We start from the raw sequence: 11,109 nt of genomic DNA on the forward strand, positions 1-11,109 counted from the left end.
AATATAATTCTTATTCCAGTTTGCTATTTTTAAACATAAATTATTAATACATTTAAGTAACTTTTCAAATCAGCGTTAATTTTCAAACATCATCCATTAAAATGAAAACCTTAAGAAACCCAGATAGGTAACTTGTAACTAACTGACAAACAATTATGCTCCACAAAACCCACCGACATTTAGCCGAGAGAGCTAGGCCAGGACCGGGCACAGGGCAGCCACTCACCAGGCTCACCGTTCTGCCACAAACGGTGGGGGACCAGGTCCTGCAGAGACCACCGCTCACCATTTCCAAGAACTCTGAAGTTCTACCAGACACTGGGCTGACGACTCGGCCTGTGGTGTGGCTGCCAGAAGCAGGGTTTTTCAACCCTTCTGACCACGATCCACACCAAGAAATACATCTCACGTCCCCACGCTCACATTACGTGTGTGTATGGGTGACGGACACACGCACATGGATAAGCATCACGAGTCCCAGGTGGCCTGCAGCACGTGCGACTCCCATCTCCGACTCTACCCCCGCCGGCTTCGTGGAAAGCTCACCTGATCCACAGGGAAAGCAGGCCGGACCGAATCCTGCTGCAGAGCTCGACCCTGGGTCCTCTGCATGAACATGCTAAGCCCTGCCTGCCTGGCCAAGGATCCACAGGGCAGAGTGGAGGATTCAGGGGACCCTCCCTGGGGAGGGTTCCAGGAGGCAGGACAGAACTGCACAGGGCATTTTTCCTGGTGTCGGCACATCCAGGCTCTTGGTGTGGCAGCCCCTTGGTACAGAGGCCACTTCTTTGCAGTATTCATGCTTACACTCCATGCTGTAGGCTACACACCCTCTCTTAGCTCTTCTCTTGACCTGGCCCACATGGCTAAAGTCCTTGTCTTGAAGATGAAGCCTGGAAGGACAGAGCTGCCTCACAGATCTACTGGACCTTAGGAGCTCAGGCTCAGCACCCGCCTGCAGCCAGCACCTCACGGCATCATCCTACCTCCTAAGGCCCGAGCCACTGCCTGGGGCCCTGCATGGGGCCACCAGGCCCTGCTGCCCCATCCTAAGTGCCCTCTCCCCACTCTGCCCCAGCCCAGAGCTGAAGGCCCTTCCTTTGGGGCAACCGCGCGATCAGGGTGTAGCAGAATCAGAGCAGAAGGCTGGGCCAAGTGTGGAGGGCGAAGCTGTGTCAGGAACAAGGCTCTGAGCCAACTGCAGAGCCGGCATCAAGATGGGTAAAACACTGTAGTTCCAGGCAGAGCACAGAGGGCAAGGAGTAAGGGACAGGATTAGCAGGAAAGAGCCACCCTGGAGCCCAGAGCCCACAGCAGGCCTCAGGGCCGAGCATCTTCCCCTAGCTCTGCACCTTGACCTCCCTGGCCTCCCTCCCTGGTCACCACATGGTCACTGCACAGAGAAGAGGCAGGGCCTGGCCAACGCACCTGGCTAGCTCCGCTCTACTGGCCCCCTCTGTGTGTTAGCAGGTTAGGCTATGTTTAGAACACCAGGGTCCCAGACTGCTAAAGAGTTTCAGCTCTCCAGAAAGCCCTGCCTAATGCAGAGCGCAGGAGAGGGGCCGTGGCACTCTGAGAGGGAGGGCCAGAGTCTCCACAGCTTCCCGCCGGCATGAAGCCCCACTACCTCCTGCCTTTTATAGTTCACATCAGGAAAGCCCCCCTGCTCTACAAAACTACACCCCCAAGACAGGAAACACGTGAATACACACTGCCAACAATTAGCGCCCAGAATATATATAAAGCGTTTCTTAAAATCAGAACAAAACAAAGAACCCAATAGAAAATGACATGAGATGTGAACCTCCCAGAAGTCCAAATGGCCAGGTAACATTTGGGAAGAGGCCGGGGCTCACTGATAACCAGGGCAAGAGCACAAGATACCCTACAGAGCCACCACGTGGCAAGAATGCAGTCCACGGGCACCCACAGGACACACTGGTAAGGTCGTGCACTGCACAACAGCCCAGGAGAGCACGGCAAGGCACAAGAGCTCTAAACCCCAACACTCTGCTCTGAGGGACGGCAGAGAGACACCTGCGCGGCAACGCCCAGAGCAGCACTGAGTGCCCGCCACGGACACCCCAATGTCCCCCGGCCACAGAACCCCACACTAACAGGCCGGGTCAAGGGCAAGGCACACAAACACACTGTTGGTCCCACTTGTAGTGAGCTGGACAAAGGGGACTAAGCTCTGTTGTCTGGGGACGGTGGGCTGTTGGGCAGGGGCTTCTGGGCCTGGCGGTATCTACCTCTTGACCTGGGAGTGGTTTCTCGCTGCGCGGACATGTTTTTAAACTCTTCTGTGCCCACTAGATACTTCACACCCTTAGGAGTGGTTCAGAACAGATTTTCAGACCTACCTCTGCTGCTCCCACGTGGTGTGGGGAGTGCTTCGCTTCCTTTAGAACAGCCCCCCAAATCTGGAAGCCATTTAAAACTCTGCATAAAGGCCACAAGCCGACCCCCTGACGCCAGCAGGGCCACCAGCTGCAAGGAACAAGATGCAGGCCACACGCAAGGGGCCTAGGACCACTCGTTCCACAACAGAAAGGTGGACCCAGGGCTGCCACCCGCTTCAGAGTAAACGTCAGCCCGTTTAGTGTAAAACCAGTGAAATCCACATTGGTCCTGAGGTTCCTCAAATTATTCAATTTGAGCAAATACTCCTGAAAACTTGTGGGAATGGCCCCAGTGCTCACTGGTCTGACTTGGCCGGCAGGGAGGCCAGGTGCGCAGAGCAGGGCGGGTCCCTGACATGGAACGATGCCGGAAGCTGTGACCGGGGAGCCTGGAGGCACTTACCCAATGTACTGTAGCGGGTGACTCTGGTGGATCACAATCCTACACGTGGGGCAGGTGTTATTCTCTTCCAAATACTTGACCAGGCAACTCCGACAGACTGTTTGCAAAAGCACATGCATGTCAGAAAGTGAAACCAGAATGCAGATCCCGACACGTCCTCGGGCTCGGCACGCACTCCAGCCACAGTGCAGACCACCTCGCACGTGGCTGCTTCGATGGGACACCTGCCTCTCAGGTCTCACCAACAACGGAGAAGTCTCAAGTGCTCAATCAGGCGCCTCACTCAGCAGGTCTGGGGTGTAGGGACAAGAGGGACGAGGAACCTAAGTGAGGACGAGGTGCCCAGAGGTCAAGAGCTGAGACATCACTAGAATGCACTTCAGGGTCTCGTCCGAATATTCTCACCACAGGGGCTAACAGTTACAATTTTCACCTTTGTCTAAAAAAATCACAAGATTTTCTGTGTATAACAGAATTCGAGAAAATTCAATGAGAATAACAATTTAAAGCTATGATTACCTTTAAAATAGAAGTTCCATCAAAATTGGCAAATGTTTTATTTTCTAAGGCAGAAAATACAGGATCAAAAGTCATCTGCATTCCAGGCATTGGTTTTATTGCAAAGACCCTGTCCCCACAGAGGGCTCCTGCCTGGCATCCTCAGCCACCGTCCCAGCGGCTAGCTTCAGGTGAATAGCACCTGCTAACTGTTCACTCAAGACGGGGCTTAAATCACCCCCAGTTCAGCACAAGCTGGGTCTTCTAAACATCAAAACACAGGCTCATTAGCCTTGAGGAGCCAAACCACATTTCCCTGTTTAAAAAGTTTAAGGAATTCATTTGGAAACTTGAAAAATAAGCATTTCTGTCCACTAGAAATGAGTATTTTGTCATAACGCAGTTATACTAGTTTTGCGGTTACACAGAAATAACTAAGTTTTCCTGTATTTAGCTTTCTTAAATGATATCGCTACTCAAATTACCCATAATATTTTTAATTTGAAATAATTTCTCTGATTTAAGATCTTCTTTAGTCCTGCTTCTGTGTCTTGCTTTGTGCTTGAGCTAAAAGCTTTTGGTGAGAAAAAAAAAGAAAGAAATAGAAGAAAAAAGAAAGCCCAAGGATCAAGAAACCACAAGGCTCGAAGCTGTCATAGGCCTCGTTCTAGGACATTCCGCCACGCACATATGCACTCAGTCACATTTCTCCCACGGCTGTCGAACACCATGTTCTAGAACATTCCCCACATACACGTGTGCAGACACTCGGTCACCGTGGTCGCGTCGATGAGATACCCGCTGCACAGGCGGCAGGTGATGTGGGCGTTTATGTCCCAGAGTTTAATCTTTCTGGTCAACATCTTTGGCTTCTGCAAGAAAAAACCACTTATTAAGTAATATCTGAAATACTCCCATGTGTGTTTTTTTTTTTTTAGATTTATTTATTTTTAGAGAGAGAGGGAGAGAGATAGCATGAACAGGGGGAGGGGCAGAGGGAGAGCGAAAATCTTCGGCAGACTCCCTGCTGAGCAAGGAGCCCGATGCAGGGCTCCATCTCACGACCCTGAGATCACGACCTGAGCCGAAACCAGGAGTCGGATGCCCAACCGACTGCACACCCAGGCACCCCTGAAATACTCCCAGGTGTTCCATCAAAGGTCCAGGCTCAACATAAATCAAGCTACAGCACATCCCCCTAGAAGGGCTCAGCTACCCACCAGGGCCAGGTCCAAGCTGCAAAGACTCTGGGGCCCGACTTCCATCTGTAGAATGGAGTGCTGTAGGTCTTCTCACAGAGGACCATGACTGTCCTGCCAGACACCCGACGGGCGGCACCCCGCAAATGCACTACCGCTTCTCCTTAACCACCCATGACACTGCCCCCTCCGGGCCCCCCCGAACCTCTCCTGCTCAGGACTGAGCTGAAGCCAGCTGGTGAGGTGGGTGGGTGAGTCAGGAGATCCGCGTAGCTGCAGGAAGAGAGGCTGCGGGAGCAGGAGGCTGTGGGGTCACTGCCAGAGCTTCTGGCTCCTCTGTAAAGCTAGGGGACAAATGACCCTGAGGGACGCTAGTGAGGGCAACACTGGCCCAACCTGAACAAGAAGCAAAGTCCCCAATGAGGCCTCATTGTGGACACACGGGAACAGCTGATAAGCACATGCAAAGGTGCTCAACCCACAGATACCTCCACACACGCAGGTCACACCACAGGTCATTCCTCAGACATTCCAGTCGACGTTTGGTCCTGACAAGTCCCAGGGAAGCGGACAGTCAAAGGGGCTGCCAGCCAGATGTACCCGAATAGAATAGGAGCTGTTCCATTTCGAGAGATTTATCTTAATAACGGGACAAGTTCAAAAGATGTTTGCTGCAATTGTTTAAAATGGCAAATCATAGAAAACTGCCACCGAGGACTGGCTAAGAAAGCAATTTCGTTGAGCCAGCAGGGGCGCCAGACCCTCCTCCCCTTCTCTCTGTCCTGTCCAGGGGAAATCCAACCAGCCCCCCAGGACCTCACCCTTCCTGGGCCTCAGTAGCCTCTTGGCCCAGCACAGCCCAGTCCCAGAACTGGGGGTTCCCAAGGCCACCTGCCGATCCCCCTCACTATCCCACAGGACATCAGCGTTGCACACACCACAGCGTCATCAAAGTCCAAACACTGGTGCGCTGAAGTGCTGACATGTTGTCTCTGTCTCGGGGGCGGGGGGTGCGCCCCTTCCTGCTCAGCCCCCACTGTACCAGTCTCTCCCTAGACCACAGGCTCTATGAAGGTTGGCTTTGTTACTGCATCTCCTGAGCTGTGCCAGGAGTTACAGCAGCTCTTGGGGATGTCCACATCCTACCCCAAAACCTGTACGTCGCCTCACACGGGAGACGGTCCCAGATGACCCCGTAGGCCCCATGTCATCCCAGGGCCCTTAAGAGGGGAGTTGGGAGGGTCAGAGTCAGAGAGACCGGGAGACATGACGCTGCTGGCTTGAGGGTGGGCCACGGGCCAAGGGTGCAGGTGCCCCAGAAGCTGGAAAAGACAAAGAATGATTCTCCCCTGGAGCCAGAAGGAGCCAGAAGGAGCCAGCCCTGGGGGCACCTTGACTTCTGACTTCGGCACTGTCAGGTGACACATTTGTTACAGCAGTAGTAGGAAACCACCCCGAAATGCTGCTCCAATGAATGCCCACAGACTGAATGTCCCCAAAGTAAGCATTCCTAACAGAATTCTGCACAAAGACCAGAAACAGGCCTGTCAGAGTCGAGGGCGTCACTGAGGGCGGCTGGCCGCACAGTGCGTATGGTTCCCAGGCCACAGGGCAAGGGCAGTCGCTGCTTAATGCTGTTTCAGAGAAAGGGGAAAGAAAGCAAACCACCTGCGGGACTTGCGACCCATGTGCATCCGCGTGAGGTCCGAGGGCAGTGCTGGCCATCCCTGCCAGGGCCCAGTGCAGCCTGGGGGGGGGCCTGGCCGGGGCTTTGTGGCTGGTGAGGGGGCAGAGGGCCTGGAGGGAGCAGCAGTCTGGAGGTGAACTGTCAGAATCAACAAACTATCAGAGTGAGTGAAGGCCATCTGGGCTAGCGTCGCTCACGGAATGGCGTGTGTCTACACTGCAGTCCCGCTCCAGGATTTGCGTGGAATGCGAGACAAAAGCAGACCCTTCTGCTGTTCACCCACATCTCTCCTCCCTTCAGCGTCAGGCTACAGCAGACACGTGGTCCCCACTGGACAGGGCCCTTCCCACCTCCCTTGCAGCCAGGTGTGTCTGTGGGTCGGGGTTCGCTGACGTTACTAGGAATCCAGTAAAGATGAAATGGGGCTTGGTGGACCATTCTCAGAGGGGTTCCTGTGGGCCAACCAGCCTCATCTGGTGAAGATGGACCCGCTCTGAGCCGACGTGGGTTTGCATTCTGTTCTTGGCACGTGTGTGCACTGAGGCCCAGCCAGGTGGCTGGCCTTCGGGGAGCCCAGCAGCACCTCGTGCAGCAGGACATAAAAGGACAGAAGGGGAACCCTGGAGTCATCCCAAGCAAAGCAGAGCAGGAAACGGGCCTGCCGACACGGAAACCTCACGTGAGGCCCACGCTGGCCCCAACTGAGTACTGTTCTCACGTCCTCCACCTTCTATTGAGCAGCTGTTTATATGCCAGCCACTAAGGACATGAGGACATGCAAATATTCCTACCACACAGTAATGTGCTCAGCAACAAAATATCTTCCCAACCACCAAGTAACTGAGCTGCCAAACTACAGACAAAACAGGGCTCGCTTTGGCCACACATATACTAAAATTAGAATGATACAGAGAAGATTAGCTCAAGGATGACACACAAATTTGTGAAGCCAAAACAAAGTCCCAGGTCACGCTGGCACAGACGGGGCCTTTGGCCCCTTTGAGGGACAGGGTCAGTGTGAGAGCTCATGCTTAGTGAGCAGGTGGGTAAATAGATGAAGACGTGTGTGTGCATGTGAGTGTGGACTCCCACACCTACCTCCCAGCTCTGTCCGTTGGGAGGGCCTGGGAGTAATGGCTCCTTGGCGGCCTAGGTCCCAGTGTGGACACACCACTGTCCGCCATGAGGCTCATGGGTGCAGGAACACGTGGCTGCCGTAAGGCTGGGCTAGGAATGCAACAGAACTGGGGCAGAGCATCTGGCCCCAGCTCCAAGGGCTCCACTGGCCACACTGGCGACAACTGGAGCTTCAAGATACGGAGTGACTATCATCAGGAGAACAGAACGAATCAGACTACAACCAACAGAGTAACACAGAAGTTCACGCGTCCACACTGAGACAGACAAGTAAGTAAGGGACGTGAAGGTGAGCTGATCCCGCGGAAGCAGGAGTCACCAGCCACCACGGACCGAGGTGACAGTTTCCTCAGGAACCACCAATGGAGGCTTTGCTGAGAGAAGACTCAAAAAGTCTCCAAGACCCCCCGACCAAACATTTCTTGGGCACAGAGTGAGAGCGGGGCGTCCCGGTAGAAACACTGTGTAGACGTCACTTACTGAGTGAGGGGACACCCAGGTGGGCACCAGGCGGCTGACAGACAGCTGTGCCTCCTGGAATCATGCCACGAAGGACACAGCACCCCTCTCGAGACCCCTGTTAATAGAGCACACACGAGTCTCACCCACAGGAAACCCCAAAGGAGGCGACCCCAAGGGAGGCAGGTCGCAAGAGACAAGGGAGGACGGAGGGGGCAGGCCGCCCAAGCGCAGCGCCCGGCTGAGGGGATGGCCCCAACAGCCTGGAAAGGGACCCTCTACCTGCTGACCCCCCACATCAGGAGACAAGAGTGGCCCCAAGGCCAGCCACCCTCCCGTCCTCAGGCCTATGAGGAGCTGCACTCAAGAGGGGAAATGTCCACTGTCACCATCATGCAGACATCCCGCCCCTGGGCCTCCCACGCCTGGTGGCCCCTGTGCAGCCCTGGACACTGGACAGCAGTGGGCATGAGCCAGGGGAGGAGAGTGTACCCTCCGCACGCTGCACCTACCAGCAGAGCCCCGGATGCCTCGCCCGGTGCGTCTCAGAGCCTCTCGCAGGGGCAGGGAGGCAGACCCCACGGACGTCAGGAGAGGTCAGCAGTGCGCGGGAACGGTGGGCTTTTCACAGCTGTCCATCCCTCCCCACGCGACAACACAGGCCGCTGAAGGGCCGGCCTGGAGGCCGGGCGAGACTGCCTCACCTCTTCTAGATGTCTTCGGTCCCCTGCTCCTGCCTGTGCATCGGGCGCTCAGGCTGCGGCTCTGATGCGGTCAGTCCTCGCCTGCGGCTTCACTCTGCCCTGCGGGTCTTCACGTCTGCGCCTCCCTGCTGTCCCTTGATCTCTGCCCATTTTCTGGCACAGAAACAGCCCCCGTTATTTCCTGTCAGCTCATTCATGGAGGATGCACACGGTCCCGTAATGAAGCTGTCTAGAGTTCTTAGGTGAGTCCCACGTGGTAAACAATACAACACGGTCAACCGCAGCTGTTAGTTAAGAAGAAATCTGGAGACGTGGGAGTGGCTCTACCCTAATCTCCCCTAGAGCTGTCAGACATTACGTTCTAAAGGAGTTGCAAGGAAATGACTTCTGTGGCGACAGTCTACTCAGTAAAATCCAGGGTACATCTAGGCAATTCACATGCACTGAAAGAAGAGAAAAATCAAAGTTCAAACTGCATTTACCTGTACATGGCAGATGGCAGCCGGGAACGCTCTGCTACATTGTGAGGCCTGTGGAGACACACAACACAGGGGCATCACCCACACACGCGGTCCACACAGAGCCCATGTCCCCTGCCAGCAGCCTTGGCTTTGCCCATGTACTTGTTTAAAACAACCAAGAGGAAAACAGGAATTACTGACACTAGTGAAGGGGCGGCTGGGGGGCTCAGTCGTTGAGCGTCTGCCTTCGGCTCAGGTCATGATCCCAGGGTCCTGGGTTCCAGCCCTACGTCGGGCTCCCTGCTCAGCGGGGAGCCTGCTTCTCCCCCTCCCTCTGCTCCCCCTGCTTGTGTTCCCTCTCTCGCTGTGTCTCTCTCTGTCAAGTAAATAAATTAAAAAAATCAAAAAAAAAAAAAAAAAGACACTAGTGAAGAACCAGAACTGACTGCAGAGACGTGGACAGATCTCAGTGGCAGTCCTGTAGCCTCCGCACCCCACACCTGCCCACAAGCACCGGTGTCACCAAAGCCCAAGGGCTGCTGGGCCGGGAGGCCCTATGGGAGGTGTGGGGGCAGGGGGCTCCATCACAGCTCCAGAGGAGGGGGCAAATCTCAGGGGTGACCTGATGGGAGGCTGGGACCTCGGGGAGGGACAGGGAATAGTAGTATTTAATTGCTGTGATTTCTGTGTTTTTTGCACCCTGACATCCCTCCTCACATCCTGTAAGGCGAGCACGCAGGCTCCAAGCTGGGTTCCAGGCCACGGCAGGGGTCACGGAGTTCTGGGGGGAGACGGGCACAGACACCAACCAGCACAGGGCCAGGGTCGGGGTTCAGGGAGGGCCGTGTGAGGGGCCTCACTGAATGGAGCCTGGTGAACACAGCTGAGGGGAGAGGGTGATTGTGAGGCCTCTGGGAAGACCTGGGCTCCCACTCTGGGTGACAGGGAGCCAACAGGTTGCTCTCAAAGCTCCAGGGGGGTGGGGGTGGTCTGCACCCCAGCCTGCAGGCCCCAGGGTGGTCAGGCTGGTGGCCACGGTGCCATGTGGGGGCTCAGTCTGAGACGCCTCCAGAACCTCCATGGACCTTTCCCTCCTGCCTGCCCACACTCTCCCTCCTCTGTGGGAAGCCCTGAGGTCTCCCCACCCTCCAGGTGGGAAGGTGGACAGGCAGGGCTGGAGGTGCTGTCCCTGCTCCCTTCTGAAGCAGGGACACACCTGAGAAAACACCAGGGCCCTGGTGGCTTAACAATAGTGGTTAAGTACAACCTTGGAACGGTGGGTCTAGTAATACTTAAATCATGTTCACGTTATATCCAGTTTATGTCATTTTTACTCTTCAAGCTTTCCACACTGCATTATTAATTAATCTTTGAAGCTCAATTAACTTCTACAGAAAAAGGAAGACAGGGAGGGAGGGAAGGAGGAAGAGAGTTACTTGGCTGGTTAGGAAGACTACCAGGTGTGTCTAAGGCACTGACAAGAGAAGCAAGACGAGGAAAGACGGGACCTAGTTCTAGACCAGGGCTGGCCAGAATGCTCTGGGATGATGGGACTCCAAGAATCCCCTCTGCCCAATAGGTGGCTGGTGAGCCCTTGAGATCTGGCTACTGTGAATGAGGAACTTTTCAGTTATTTAAGTTGTATTTTGGCTAGAACACTAGACCTCAGTGAACAAAAAAGACACAAAAAAAGGCTCCCTAGAGCCTACATCCTACTGGAGGAAGACAGACAATAAATAATAAATGCAACACAGGGGTAAATTACTTAGTATGTTAAAAGGTGATAAATGCTATCAATAGGAGCAGAGAAGGGGAGTCAGGGCACTGGTGGGGGGGGAAGGGGGTCAATGCGTCTCTCTTTGAGAAAGTTACATTCGAGCAATAATAGAACTATGCTATTGGTATGAATTATGAAGAACTTTATGCTGACAAAGTTGAAAATTTATATGAAATTGATAAATTCCACGCTGTGAATTGTACAAGACTGTTGAATCACAGATCTGTACCTCTGAAACAAATAATGCAATATATGTTAAGAAAAAAAAAAAAAGAAGAAGAAGAAGATTGCAGGAGGGGAAGAATGAAGGAGGGGAAATCGGAGGGGGAGACGAACCATGAGAGACGATGGACTCTGAGAAATAAACTGAGGGTTCTAGAGG

General features: G+C 54.1%; 1 protein-coding gene and 1 pseudogene across 5 annotated transcripts in view; one reads left to right on the forward strand and one right to left on the reverse strand.

The window, feature by feature from the left end:
- The window catches only part of PCGF3 (polycomb group ring finger 3), a 54,106-nt gene that overhangs the window by 27,481 nt on the left and 15,516 nt on the right, over positions 1-11,109 (reverse strand). The window contains exons 2-6 of one of the 5 annotated variants that reach the window (XM_081812856.1): positions 8,972-9,019; positions 8,490-8,642; positions 7,288-7,496; positions 4,058-4,175; positions 2,806-2,902 (exon numbers count right to left, since the gene is read on the reverse strand). In XM_081812856.1, the coding sequence (XP_081668982.1) occupies positions 2,806-2,902; positions 4,058-4,166 (206 nt within the window). In that variant the 5' untranslated portion in view covers positions 4,167-4,175; positions 7,288-7,496; positions 8,490-8,642; positions 8,972-9,019. Of the gene's footprint in view, positions 1-2,805; positions 2,903-4,057; positions 4,176-7,287; positions 7,497-7,806; positions 7,904-8,297; positions 8,461-8,489; positions 8,643-8,971; positions 9,020-11,109 lie in introns of those variants that run through there. The other 4 variants (XM_031018854.2, XM_006747909.3, XM_081812859.1 and 1 more) reach the window with 4 other exon arrangements.
- On the forward strand, positions 7,059-7,152 carry LOC115937240 (U6 spliceosomal RNA; annotated as a pseudogene).

This window comes from Leptonychotes weddellii, chromosome 2 (assembly GCF_054177405.1).
Source record: "Leptonychotes weddellii isolate Sample4059 chromosome 2, ASM5417740v2, whole genome shotgun sequence".
Classification (NCBI taxonomy): domain Eukaryota; kingdom Metazoa; phylum Chordata; class Mammalia; order Carnivora; family Phocidae; genus Leptonychotes; species Leptonychotes weddellii.